We start from the raw sequence: 14753 nt of genomic DNA on the forward strand, positions 1-14753 counted from the left end.
GATGTCTGTTATTTCTGTGTGGTGGTATTCTATGATGTTTCCCTATGTTTCTTCTTTTATTACAGTATATATTTCAGTTCTGGGTTTTTTTTTAGTGGTTTCCCTTAAGTTTATGTAAAAGAATGTTTGATATTTAGAGTATTCCATTTTCTTTAGCACGCTTACTTTCTCCATTGCCATATTCCGGTTCAGGCCTTTACTCTCCTCCTTTTTGAGTTTTGGTTGCCACAAATTGTCCCTGTTGATGGTGGTCGAATAGCCTCCTTTAGTATTTCTTGTAGTGCAGGTCGTGTATTAGAAAATTCCCTCAGCTTCTGTATGTCTGGAAAGGTCTTTATTCCTCCTTCATATCTAAAGGATATCTTTGCTGGATATATTATTCTTGGCTCATGATTTCTCTCTTTCAATAGTTTGAATATTTGGTTCCACTTCCTCCTGGCTTGTAGAGTTTCTGCTGAAAAATCTGATGATAATCTAATGGGCTTTCCTTTGTAAGTTACCGTCTTCTTTTCCCTGGCTGCCTTGAGGATTCTTTCTTTGTCGTTGATTTTAGACAGCTTCAATACAATGTGCCTTGGAGAAGGCCTGTTGGGATTGAGGTAACTAGGTGTTCTATTTGCTTCTTGGATTCGAGGGTCCAGTTCTGTCCACAAATTTGGGAAGTTCTCATAGACAATTTGTTTGAATATATTCTCTGTTCCCTTCTCTCTTTCTTCTCCTTCTGGTATGCCCATTATTCTTATATTGCTCTTTCTGATGGAGTCAGAAAGTTCTTGTAGAGTTCTTTCATTTCTTTTAAGTCTCAAGTCTCTTTCTTCCTCCATCTGTGTCATTTCCAGGTTTCTATCTTCGAAGTCACCGATTCTTTCCTCCATCTGGTCAACTCTACTACCTAAGCTGGTTATTTCGTTCTTAATTTCTTCTATTGAGTTCTTAATCTCCAGAAATTCTCTTTGGTTCTTTTTTAAAATTTCAATCACTTTCGTAAAATGCTCATGCTGTTCTTTGATTGAGTTTCTGAGTTCATTTAACTGCCTATCTGTGTTTTCTTGTATCTCGTTGAGTTTTTTCAGAACTGCAATCTTGAATTCGCTGTCATTTAAGTCACATATTTCTGTATCTTTAAGTGCCTTTTCTGGAGATTTTTCACTTTCTTTCTGAGCTATCTTGTTGCCTAGGTTATTCATGGATATTACTGGTTTACTATTTCTCTTCCTAGACATCTACAGGAGTGGCTTCTGCAACAGGTTGATAGGAAGCGGTCTTTTTGTTTTCCAGTACTTGTTGGTAGAATGTTTTATTTTTTCTCCAACTGCAGCTTATTTTTCTTCTCCCACACGGTAGTGCTATGTTTTCTCTGCACTATTCCAGCTTCTCACACAATGGGGGGATTCCCTGGGAGACGGGCTTCTCCTCTGTTAATAGTTCGTCTAGGTCACAGGGTGCAGTGTCCCGGTGGGTATGCGGAGAGCTTTTGATGTTCCAAAACTCTTCCAGCTTCTGATTCAGAGCCCGTATATTTCAGCAGTTCTGTTTACTCCTGCAGGGATCCGCCCAGATATTTGGGGCCAGGGGCGGGGTGAGTTGTGCGAGGTGGCCCAGAGCAATGGCGGTGACCACCACCACAGCCGGTCCTGCTTCCACAGCTCCCTCCCCTTTGCCGGAACTAGTTGGGCTGCGAATTTGTGTCTGTGGTCCGCAGTCCCCACAAGAGCAAATATTCTGTTCTTTTGATCTGACACGGCTACCGTTCTGTTTCTAGCACCCGGCAGGTGGGGGCAGGGCAAGCTCTGGGAGGGTAGGGAGGGGGTGGCTAGTCTCAGTGCCTAAGGCTCTGTTCTCTGCTCAGCAGTGAGGGCTTAAACCACCGTTTTCAGCCTTTTTCCCTCAGTCTTTTCTCCGAGGTCTGTGCCGTGAGCGTTGGGTTCAGCCGTGTTATATGCTGCCCCCTCAGCCCTGTGGGCCATAAGCGGAGCCCTAGCAGTCCGAGTTCTTCCCTCTCCCGCAGCTGCGGTCATTCTGGGAAGCAGCGAGCTCGGAGCATTGAGCTAGGTCTGCGTCCTGCGCCCATGTGGCTCCGTCTCTGCGCACTTCTCCCTTCCCTCCTCCTCCCCTCGCTCGCGCGAATCTCCCACCTGTAGGTGATTTCAGTCGGTAGTGGGCCTCTTCGTCTTGCCTGTCTGCTGTGCAGGGAGTCCTTTGTGGAGTTTTTGTTGTGCAATTCATTGTAAATTCCAGGGGAGCTTTACAGAGGCTCACCTCACGCCACCATTTTTCCGGAAACCTGTCCCTGTTTGTGGACAAATTTAATGGTGTTGACTCTTGGATTCATGTTTCCCATTTAAGGAAAGCTCATGCATCTAACTGGACTGCTCAACAAGGAAAACAATTGACATCTGTTATAGATACTTAACCCAAGACCTGGACCAGCCCTGTAAAATCAAGACCGTTTTTCTTTCATCCTTACATTGGTTCTTTCCAATCTCACAAATAATATGAGATTGTTTCTTTCCTCCCTATGTTATTGTTTCCTTTCCATCCTTATATCTGCCTGGAACTATAACTCACTATGTTATTTTTTTTCCTATCCTCCCTTACTTCTGCCTGCAAATGTAACTAAACGTGGGGTGTCATCTTTAAACCAACTAGGCAGGTAAAAACATAGAACTGGTTACACACAAAGTCAATGCCCAGCAATTCTATGAGATTTGGAAGAATACTCTTTCCTGGGGCAGGTATTGCAATAACTAAATACATGATTAGGAACTTATCAAAAACCTTAGAGGAAATGCTGGAGCTACAACCAAGTAGTAGCCAACAAGGAAAAATCTATAAATTCCCTTGCCCTATTTATCTTAAACCATAGAATAGCTATTGATCACTGTGGACAGGAAAGGGGCCCCATGTTAAACCTGACAATCTCAGGAGACTGAAAATAACCACATAGGATGGCATGAACATAAAAATTCCTAACTAACGTGGGCCATGGCGGGAAGTCACATCTTTAGTCTGTACCTTCCTTGACAAACGTCAAGCTTTACCTTAAGTGAGCCTGTCTAGTGTCTTTTTGCATCTAATATAACATGGCCTTGTAATGTCAGAGTAATCCCTTTTGTTTCCCAGACCAGGAAAGCACAGAAACTCACAGTTATTCTTCTCCCGATTACCATCTCTATGTTCTATGAAAAGTGAAGTATTAACTCTCATGTATCCACCTATGTAGAAGTACCTGTCTCTCCCATTTGCTTTCATCCAAGTCCAGAGATTTCAAGCTTTGCTTTCTCGCACCCCCTTAATCTACCACTCATGGATTTTGATGAGGCAGAAAAGGGTTAATAAAAGTGACCATGAAGAGGGACTGCCCAGGCCTGCATACCCTCCCCAGGAACCGCCCAGGCTCATCTCCTAGAAATAAACCTAACATGTCTAAACCCTCATAAAAAGAGATAAGACCCAAATGGTTTTAACTGGCTCTTCACACATGTGCAAACTGCCAAAACCTGCCCGTTAGTTGAACTCTCGCCTAATTCTACTGCCATTAGAATGGAATGAACATTAAGGCTTGGCCCCCCTGTGGGTTTTTCTGTATAATTCTGGGTAAGAGCATGTGCAGAAAGAAACTAGTTATATAACCAACATATGTCAATCAAATGACCTCAGTCTATACGTCACATCTCCTGCCATAAGGAAGTTTACCTACGCTTTCCTATATAAGAAAAAACTAACCTAAAGTTAGGTGCAATCTCCTGCCTAGGCAATGCCTAGGCCAGCTTCCTTCTTCTTGAATAAACTTACTTCCTTGCTCTCCTCATTTCAGGCTGTGAATTCTTTTCACCTTTTGCGAACCACCAGGGGTTAATTCCAGTGACAGAACATTGGTGCTGAAACCCGGAAGTCTGACTCTGCCTTCTTTCTCTCCCTCAGGAGCCTCTCACAGAAGGGTGTTAAACCCTCCACTCCTCTTGCTCCTTGTCTCCTTTACTCTTGCTTTAAATCTGATCCTCTCTAAGGCACCTCCAATGGTCTGTGTGTGGATATGCCTGGGGCCATCGGAGGGGTGCCGGCAATTCCACAACTGGGTCCACTACCCCAGGTCCAGGAGCCCTGGCCGAAACAGCTGGGAGGATGCCCTCACAGCTACTGGTCAGTCTCATATTCTATCTCTCTGGGGTACGCGTTAATGTGCACTAATTCTGTAACTCCAGAGGTAGACAGACCTGTCAGAAACTAGCGGAAAATCAGGGGGACCCCCTCGATTTCCTGGCCCAACTATCACAAACCACTACCCCGGCAGCCATAGGAGGTGGCCCCTCTATTCTGCAAGCTGGGAACTTGTACTCCCTTGTCTCTGTCGTCGGAGCCTCCCTTACGCACCTGTTCTGGGCTTGTATGCCATCTGGGCTTCGTGCCAATCTGGGCCTCTTGATTGTGGCCAATCTGCAGTGCCGGGCTGGTCAGAGACAGGGTTTTTGAACCCCAGCTCCTCATTCCAGGAAGATTTGGTTCTGTAAGTACTCTGGTTTATGTAACTTACTGTTTTATTTGCCTCTGGTCTGTCTTTTCTCTTTTTCTTTTCCTTTTCTATTTGTGTCTTAGACACCAAACTGATGGGGAGCTCTGTATCTATACCTTCTGAAAGCCCCCTAGGTTGTGTATTAGCAAACTGGTCAACTTACAATTAGAAGTGAATTATGTTTTATTGGCCCATATACATTCTAAACTCTAAGGAAAGGTAGCCTCTCAATGGGTCTTTAAATTGGTATACTACTTTTGAAGTTAAAATAGTTTTGTACACCAACTCTGTATTTAGAAACTTGACAAAAGTAAGTCTTAAAACATTTTTCTAACTCGCAGTAACTTTCAGGATCTTGGAGATGACCTGAAATGTAAACAAAGGGCTGTTGCAGCCTCCTCTTGAAGATGAGGTAACTGAAGAAAAAAGAGGCACTTTTAACCCAGGCGTCAATCCCCCTCCCCCTCTAGTTACAGCGTCTTTGAAGTTGTAAGGACAAGTATAAATCTTGGTTCCTCTGCAATTATTGGTGGTTCTGTTTATATATATAGTCTCTAATATCTGCACTTAACTGTGTTTTATATATTATAAAATTGTTACCTCTGGATGTTATTACCAGTTTGTAATGTTTCATTGGCTTAAAAATAAGAGACTAAGAGCTTATTTTAATTAAGATAATAAAAACTAACTCAAGTACCTCTCAGGGTCACGTGATCTAAGAAATATTTGATACTAAGGCTGGTTTAACTTTCAGTTGAATAGACATGTCTTTTAAGGTTATTAACATTAAATATGGCATCTTTTGTTTTACCTGAGTTTACAGAAATAAATTCGTGTTATCCCTATTACAGAATTTGTCAAGAAAATATAGCTTGGGTAATAATTAACTTTGAAATCTCAGAGTTAAGAACTAATAAGAAGTAAGCGAAATAAAGTTTAGATGAAACTTTTCAGTAATAATTGTATATTAGGATGCTTCGATGGGATTTCTCACATACTATTGGTAACATAAGATCTTGGCTTTGCTAAGTTGTGTTAAATGGTAAAAGTTATCAACTATCTAGGTGTTTCAAAATAATGAAATACTGAAATGTCAATTATTGGATTGGTCTGAGTTTATCTACTTTTTGCTTCTTGTCACAGGAACGTTAAAAGATAACTTAAGATTTGTTAATAAATATATCTTGTATTATATTACAAAAGCCTATACTTTTGAAAGTTACAAAGTATATTCCACAATTTACCAGTGGAAGTGCTAATTACTTGCTTTTGGTTATCCATAAAAATTAAGGTTGTGGGCCGGCCCGGTGGCTCAGGTGGTTGGAGCTCCGTGCTCCTGACTCCGAAGGCTGCCGGTCTGATTCCCACATGGGCCAGTGGGCTCTCAACCACAAGGGTGCCGGTTCGATTCCTCGAGTCCCACAAGGGATGGTGGGTTGCGCCCCCTGCAACTAGCAAAGGCAACTGGACCTGAAGCTGAGCTGTGCCCTCCACAACTAAGACTGAAAGGACAACAACTTGAAGCTGACCGGCACCCTCCACAACTAAGAGTGAAAGGACATCAACTTGATTTGGATAAAAGTCCTGGAAGTACACACTGTTCCCAAATAAAGTCCTGTTCCCCTTCCCCAATAAAATCTAGGGGAAAAAAATTAAGGTTGTAAAGGTTATGGATTCTAATTATATAAAAAGCAATATATAAAAGGAAATAAAAATGTGTATTTTCAAAAAATATATAAGGTATGGAAATACATTTTTGAAGAGAACTAAAAGAAGGTAGTTTGTCTTAAAGATAGTTATTTCTGAGTGAGTGAAATGAGACAAATTAAGATGGACTGGGAAAGCTGTAGAAGCCTTGCAAAGAAAAATCTTAAGAGAATTTTATATACGGTTAAGTTAAATATGATTAACTAAGTAAATTTAAACATCAAAGATAAGTGAGTATAAAAGTTAAGTTGTGTTTTCTCTCTCTACTGAGCAAGACAAAGTTTGTTAGACTATTGGACTACTACTAATATTATGAAAAAGTTTTCTACCTGAAGAACAAAGATTATATGTGTCATCAAAATAATTTTCCGTGCTTTACATTGTCTCAATTAGGACCTGGTTACTCCAAAAACCAAAAACAAAAACAAAGAAAAAAATAAAACAAAATCTAAAAACTAAGCTTTGCTTAGAGTTATGTAAACTTCTGTATTTTAGGACTACTAGAGTTCATGTGCCTTCCTCAGTGTCAGAGTACTGGCCAATATAAAAAAGCTTAGCTTAATGTTTTTCCTAACCTCGCAAAGAATTATAGTAATTCTGACCTATTGCTGCATCTTAATGAAAAGACACAGATCCTAGTGAAGGCCAGGAAATTTGTCTAAATATCTTTAACAACTGAGGCAGGGAAAATGAAGAATAAAGGAACAGTAAGACTAGAGATGAAGCCAGAGACAGGCCAGACTTTTGGCCACAGTTATAGACAACCCAGGGCTGAGGCCACCTCAGGGCACCCCAAAAACCCCAGAAGAGGAAATGACAGATAAAAGGAGACTGCTTTGGATATGGAAGCCTGGAGCACTGGAGTAAGTAAGGCCTGTCCTAATTCTCCAAAGCAGCCCGTGCCCCCAGTGCAAACTAAGGGCGCTGCTGCGAGAGAGACTGCTCCTGCTCTGAGGGGAGTGGGGACCAACTCCCTCACCAGAAATGGCTGTGATCACCGTTGAGCCTGAAGTTCCCAGAGGCTCCCAAGCTGTTCTCTTCACAGGGGTGGAACTGTGGGTGACCCTTGATGTGGCAGGTAAGCCTGTTAATTTCCTGATTAATATAGAAGCCATTTACTCTCTCTTGACCACTCACTCTGGACCTACTTATTTCCTCTAAAACCTACTCAGTTGTAAAGATAAAAGGCCCCTAGATTAAGGCTCATTTTACTCAGCCTGTTCCTTACCACTGTTCTATACCCTAGAGGAAACGTAAAACTGACAAATCAGACTTTAAAAGGACTCTAAAATTTTTGTCAGGATACGTCTATGTCCTGGGTCTAATTGCTGCCCATTGCTTTGGAGTCTGGCCTCAATTCTATTATATCCTATAGTAGCAACTTGGAAAAAGTCCAGCAGACACTCAAAATACAGGGACTGGCACCTCCCCCAGGCCGGCTCCTCTACACATTACAGCCCCCCAAAGTGGTAGAGGTGTAAAGTTGGGATCAAGTACTGTTAAAAGCCTACAGGAGGAGGGGTCTCTAACAGCCCAGTTAACTCCTAAATGGAAGGCACCCTTTACAGTTCTCCCAAGGACGCCAACTACTGCCAGGGTGCAGAAAGTCAGCGGCTGGATCTCCTTCCCTTAGAATCAAACCTGTTTTATTTAAGTCTCCGCAGGACCCCCCCAGAAACAAGACTATTGCTTCTGTCCCTGTGAGCCAGCTGAAAGCCTTAAGGTCCTCTTCAAACAGACAAGTCACTCTCCCACAACTGATAACTACTACTAACTAACCCCAGACTCCCAGAGGTGCTCTTTATTACCTTTATCTTAAGAGCTCTAGTTTTCCTCTTTACTTACACCCTGCTGGGATTACCTTCTCACTCTTATGCATCCTACATATAGCATCTTCTCTCATCTTTACTGGTTCCTCTTCTCATTCTCCTTGGGCTACTCCTATTTGGACCTTGCCTTTTTAACCTTCTTGTCAAGTTTATATCTCCAGAATCGAGTCTATTAAACAGCAAATGGCTCGTGTGCAAGGTTTCCAACCCATCCCAGAGAGCAACTCTGTAACCACCTTCAGCCCATGGATCTGAACTTTAACTTCCAGCTCAAAGCCCCTAACTTAGTCAGGTCCATAGATGAGGCTGCCCGGATTTTCAGCGCCCAGTCATTCCACCATCCCTGACCGGCAGTCTCACAGCTAGGGACCGTTCTATGCCCCTATACAGTCTGAAGCAACTACAGAAGACTGACTTTCATCCATTTCCCAAAGATTTTTCATTGCCGATCAGACGTGGGGGAATGATGAGGCAGAAAAGAGTTAATAAAAGTGACCATGAAGAGGGACTGCCCAGGCCTGCATCCCCTCCCCAGGAGCCGCCCAGGCTCATCCCCTAGAAATAAACCTAAGATGTCTAAACCCTCATAAAAAGAGGAGATAAGACCCAACTGGTTTTAACTGGTTCTTCACACATGCGTAAATTGCCAAAACCTGACCGTTAGTTGAACTCTAGCCTAATTATAGTGCCATTAGAATGGAACGAACATTAAGGCTTGGCCCCCTGTGTATTTTTCTGTATGCATTGTGGGTAAGAGCATGGGCAGAAAGCAACTAGTTATATACCAACATATGTCAAGCAAATGACCTCAGTCTATACGTCATATCTCCTCCATAAGGAAATTTACCTACACTTTCCTACATTAGAAAAAAGCTAATTTAATGTTAGGTGCCGTCCTCTGCCCAGGCAATGCCTAGGCCAGCTTCCTACTTCTCGAATAAAGTTACTGCCTTGCTCTCCTCATTTCAGGATGAGACTGTCAATTCTTGTCACCTTCTGCGAACGACCAGGGGTTAATTCCAATGACACAACACATTTTATATAACCCTTCTGCTTTGATTCTACACATAATATAAGCCAAAAACTGGCAATTTGCTGAGCATTTTCTCAATTTGTTGAAATTTTCCTTCCTGGCAATTGTCTTCAGTTTGCATCCAATAAACTCTTCTAGGCTTTCTCTGAGGCTGGATGTTTTTTTATCGACACCATCTGGCTAAACAAGTTAGGATTTGCTCCTGTTATACTTGTATAGAACACCTCCGATGAAATAAACCTGGTACTAGATAAATATGGGCACGAGCCAAGTGATAAGATACAGAGCCCACTGACACCTCACAGTTCTTTAACATCTTCAGCTGACTGCCCTAAGGTATTGCCTCATCGTTCAGGTGTATTCTTCAAATTGGACTTATCATTTTGCTTGTTAGTAGATGAATTTTTCCTTTTCTAAGACTTCCTTTTCCACAGCTCAATGTTATAAAGATACCACTCTGACGATGGGTGCTCAATGTTTTGAGATGATCACTAAGGCCTCTGAGACTTCATAGGCAAAACCTCAAGAACCTACAGAACATGTTTGTCCTTAAAAAAACAAAATGGTAAAGCCTTCCTGTGTTCTGGAGCAACTGCTAAAGTGTGTCCTAAGACTCCTGAGGAAAAATTAAACCACGTTCCCTTCTATGTGGGACAGAATACACTGGGAAGGAGTCTTCCTGACGATAAGAGACCAACAATGCTTTTAATAAGTGATCAATTGTTGCTTTCTGATGATTGATCAGTGAGGCTTTCAAGGAAAGACCTCAATCAAAGGGGAGAAATAGAAAAAGTAATAGAAACAAAGCCACTTTAAAATGGACTTGGAGCTGCCATCCCAAAGGAAGTATCTTGCATGTCTTATTCCTCACACCTTTGGAATCTTAAAACTGGGCAAAAGAACCTTTGCACTGGGCGTGAAGCAGCATTTCAGCCTAATAAGAAAGCAGAGATAACAACCACTGGTTGAAATTCTTAAATCTTCTGTACAATTAGCATCACTAAGTTAGTTTGTCTGAACATATAGAAATTCCTTCCTTCTATTCATGGAATTGTACCCCTTCCCTTTCTCATCAATACCCCTTGAATTGCCTGCTAATCACAACCCTATTCTTTCTGTCTAAATCAGTGCTTCATAAATTGCTATTCATTTGGATATCAAATAAATGCTCATTGCCTCTCATTTTGTTCTTTTACTTTTAAGTTTATAAATGGAATTTGGAAACAAAGACAGACAGATAGATCCAAACCTATAACAGCTCACCTAAGAACAAATTTTTTCTTCCTTGCAAAAGTCACACTGTCAGAGGAGGATACTGTTCCACACAGTAATTCTTGAACCCTGACTCCTTCCATGGGATACTCTTCGTCATTGTAGGGAAAAAGAACACCAGACAATATATGGGATGAAAATGTCTTCATGGGACTTGTTTTAGCATTGACAGTGATATTTCACTACCTGAAAATCGGTGACATTACCACCTTAGGATGAACGAGTGCTTTGGCAATTTAGACTAGTCAGGGGCCAAAGGACAAAAGGAAATGGTTACATAGGATAGGGGTATATTATTGTGGATTGACTTCGGGCAGAATTTCCCAAATCCATCCATTATATTCATAAGCTTTCGTTCATCTGGTCGATATACTATGAGGTCTCCACTACTCTATGCATTTTCTCGTGTACTGAGAAGGATGACTTTTGCTTGATGTTATCACACATTTATCACATTCTACATTTTCTTCATTGTGCAAATTCTTTACTCTGTGAGATTCAATCTTTGAGATTCAATGAGAAAGCTTTCCCATTTTCATTACACAGTCGTTATTTCTCCACAGTGAAAGTGCTAATGGTTGAGTTCATACAGAATATTTCCTGTATTCATTACCTTCACAATCTGTCTTTCCCCAGAGAATTCTCTGAGATCCATTAAGGATGAAACTTACCCTTAGTGGTTGAAAGACTGTCTATATACATTTCAAGGGTTTCCTTCCAGAGTCAGTTCTGGAAGGACACAGAGTGAATGTTTGTATTCTCCCAAATTCATCTGTTGAAATCTAATCCCCAAGGTGCTGGGATTTGGATGTGGAGGCCTTTGAAGGTGATGAAGTATTAGGGCAGAGCCCTTATTATAGAGGCCCCAATGGATTCCCTTTCCCCTTCCTCTTTGTGAGCACAACACTAGAAAAGAGTGTTGTGTATGAACCAGGAAGTCGCTCCTCACCAGATACCAACTCTGTTGGAGCCTTCATCTTGGACTCTCCACTTTCCAGAACTGGGAGAAATCAATGTTTGTTGCTTAAGACAAGTAGTCTATGGTATTTTTGTTATGATAACCTAAGACAGTTCTCTTATGTTTAGTGAGGAGCTTCCTAGGAACTTCCACTGTCATTATGTTAATAAATTTTGGCCCCTTCATTAAGTTCTCCAATCTTTACTTGACCTTGACTTATAAGTTTCTAGACATTCATCTTTATGATATCTCCCCCGACGTCTCTAATGTTCTCAAAAGTGTGATTTCTGGCTGAAGGCAATCCAAGATCCATAAGATTTATAAGATTTATAGGGCTGTTCATCTGTGGGAGTTCTCTTCGGTAATGCAGAATTTGATATCTGGATGAAAGTTTTTCCATATTCATTACATTCAGGTTTAATGCCCTGTGAGTTTACTGATGCTCTCTGAGGTATGACTTCTGGTGGAAATTTTCCCTACCTCTATCACATTTATATAGCTTTTTCCTGGTATAGTCAATAAGATCAAAACATGCCACCCTGAAATTATGCCGCTTTAACAAAACAATTATTCTGAGCTGAAATCAACTGAAAAATAGTAGACACAGAAAAACCTTTTAACTCTTTCCCCATCTGCCGAAAGGTAGGCTATAAATCTCCTTTCATAAAAGTGTTCCCAGTCCTCTCTTGGGTATCATCAAGAGGAGACAATTCTTATCATTAGAGATGGCACCAACTAATGTCTGCATAAACAAATCTTAATGAAATACTACTCATCTTCCATTGGTTTCCTCGTCTACTTACCTTTCCACAACGGACCATCTGTACAAGTTCTAAACCATATTCCTTTGATCACTTCTTTACAAACGTATTGCCCTTTTGTTAAAATGGCATATAAGCCGCCAGATATGATCACCTCTTTGGTGTTTTCATTTCATTTATGTGAGACTGTCCATATGCATATGAAATAAACCACTGTTAATGTCTTTCAATTTGCAGGGCTCCAGTCACAGAACCTAACAGAGTACAAAAAAGGTTATTTCTCTTCCCGTTGGCTTTTTATCTCTGAAAACTCTGAACATTTTGCCACATTATCAAATTTACAGGATTTTTTATCTTTGTGAATTTTCTGATGTTTTCATAGGTGAGAGTCATTGGTGAAATTGTGTAATCATCACACTCCTCTGTGTGAGTTGTCTCATAAGTTCAATATTTAGAGGTAAGTTGTGAAATAAAGCTTTTCTGCATTAGTTACATTGGTAGCATTTCTTCCCTGCATGCAATCCCTGATGTATTATGAAGACTGATTTCCAAAACAAAAATTTTCCAAATTTCATACATTCACAGGGTTTTCCCCATGTGAATGCTCTGATGTCCTGTCAGGTATGATATGAAAATGAAACTCTTCCAGATTCATAGGGTTTCTCTTCTGTGGTGAGTGCTCTGATGTTTTCCAAGGTTTGACTTCAGCCTGAAAGTTTTTCCACATTCATTACACTGGTAGGTCTTCTATCTTTGGTGATTTCTGTTATGTACCCAATGCTTGACTTCGCCATGTAAGCTTTACCACATTTGTTACATTCATACTGTTTCTCTCCTGTGTAAGTTCTGTGATGTTTTACAAAGACTGCTTTGAGGCTGAAAGAGTTCCCACATTAAGTACCTTTGTAGGATTTCTCCCCTGTCTAAATTCACTGCAAGATTGACATGTAATGTGGAAGTGAAAGCCTTTCCACATGCATTAGATTCATAGGGTTTCTCCCTGTGTGAGTTCTCTTCTCTGACGTTTTCTGAGGTGTCACATGGAGGTGAAAGCTTTTCCACATTCATTACGTTCGTAGGGCTTCTCCACAGTGTAGGTTCTCTCATGTTTTCCAAGGACTGCTTTGTGGCAGAAAGTATTCTCTCTTTCATTACATTGATAGCATTTCTCCCTGGTGTAGGTTCTCCAATGCTCTCTGACATGTGACATGGAAGTGAGAGCTTTTCGACGTTCATTACATTGATAGGGTTTATCTCCTATGTGAGTTCTCTGATGTACTTGCAAGGCCTGATTTACAGCTGAAAGTTTTCCCACATTCAGTACATTTGTAGGGTTTCACCCCTATGTGGGTTCTCTGATGTCTTCTGAGGTGTGACATGGAGGTGAAAGCTTTCCACATTCATTACCTTTGTAGGGTTTCTCCCCTGTATGAATCCTCTAATGTCTTCTGACGTGTGACATGGAGAAGGCTTTTACACATTCATTAGAATCATAGGGTTTCGTCCGTGTGACTTCTCTCGTTTTCCAAGGACTGCTTTACATCTGAAAGTTTCCCCACCTTCAGTACACTGATAGAGTTTGTCCCCTGTGTGAGTTCTCTGACATGAGACATAGAGGTGAAAGCTTTCCCACATTTATTACATTCATAGGGTTTCTCCCCTGCGAAAGTTCTCTGATATACAGAAAGGCTTCACTTCTCCATGTAAGTTTTACCACACCCATTACATTTATAAAAAAGCTTTCTGACATTCATAGTTTCTCCTGTGTGAGTTGTCTGATGTTGTCTGAGGCATAACATGCAGGGGAAATCTTTTCCACACTCATTACATTCATAAGCTTTCTGCCCTGTGTGAGTTCTCTGATGTACTCTAATGCTTGACTTCTCAGTGTAAATTTTACCACATTCATGACTTTCATAGGGTTTTTCCCCTGTGCAAGTTCTCTGATGCACTGCAAGGCTTGAATTCAAGCAGTAACTTTTTCTTTTTTTTTTTTTTAAAGATTTTATTGGGGGAAGGGGAACAGGACTTTATTGGGGTACAGTGTGTACTTCCAGGACTTTTTTTTCCAAGTAAAGTTGTTGTCCTTTCAATCTCAGTTATGGAGGGTGCCATTTTAGCTTCAAGCTGTTGTCCTTTCAGGCTTAGTTGTGGAGGGCGCAGGTCAGCTGGAGGTCCATTTTCCATATTCTAGTTGCAGGGGCACAGCTCACCATCCATTGCGGGAGTCGAACCGGCAACCTTGTGGTTGAGAGGACATGCTCCAACCAACTGAGCCATCTGGGAGGCAGCTCAGCTCAAGATGCCGTGTTCAATCTTAGTTGCATGGGGCGCTGCCCACCATCCCTTGCGGGAGTCGAGGAATTAAACTGGCAACCTTGTGGTTGAGAGCCCACTGCCCCATGCGGGAATCAAACAGGCAGCCTTCAGAGTTAGGAGCACGGAGCTCTAACTCCTAAGCCACCAAGCCGGCCCTCGAGGAGTAACTTTTACTACATTCATATTGATAGGTTTTCTACCCTGTATGAATTTTCTGATATACAACGAGGGATAATTTCCAGGGAAAAGCTGTGCTACATTCATAATTTTGTTCTTACCTGTGTGACTTCTGTGAGGTAAAATGAGGGATGACCTCCTAGAGAAGGATTTTTGACATCCATTCCACTCATAGTGTGTTTTC

The 14753-nt window shown here is 41.4% G+C and overlaps 1 protein-coding gene and 1 long non-coding RNA gene across 2 annotated transcripts in view; both read left to right on the forward strand.

The window, feature by feature from the left end:
- The window catches only part of LOC109439571 (zinc finger protein 510), a 283485-nt gene that overhangs the window by 64214 nt on the left and 204518 nt on the right, over nucleotides 1–14753 (forward strand). The gene's annotated exons all lie outside the window — the stretch shown is intronic.
- LOC141571232 (uncharacterized) overlaps nucleotides 7205–14753 on the forward strand; it is a 49433-nt gene continuing 41884 nt past the window's right edge. The window contains 1 exon segment of the mRNA XM_074331483.1: nucleotides 7205–7298. Within this exon segment, the coding sequence (XP_074187584.1) occupies nucleotides 7205–7298 (94 nt within the window).

The sequence above is a fragment of the Rhinolophus sinicus genome, linkage group LG04 (assembly GCF_036562045.2).
Source record: "Rhinolophus sinicus isolate RSC01 linkage group LG04, ASM3656204v1, whole genome shotgun sequence".
In the NCBI taxonomy this organism is placed as follows: Eukaryota; Metazoa; Chordata; class Mammalia; order Chiroptera; family Rhinolophidae; genus Rhinolophus; species Rhinolophus sinicus.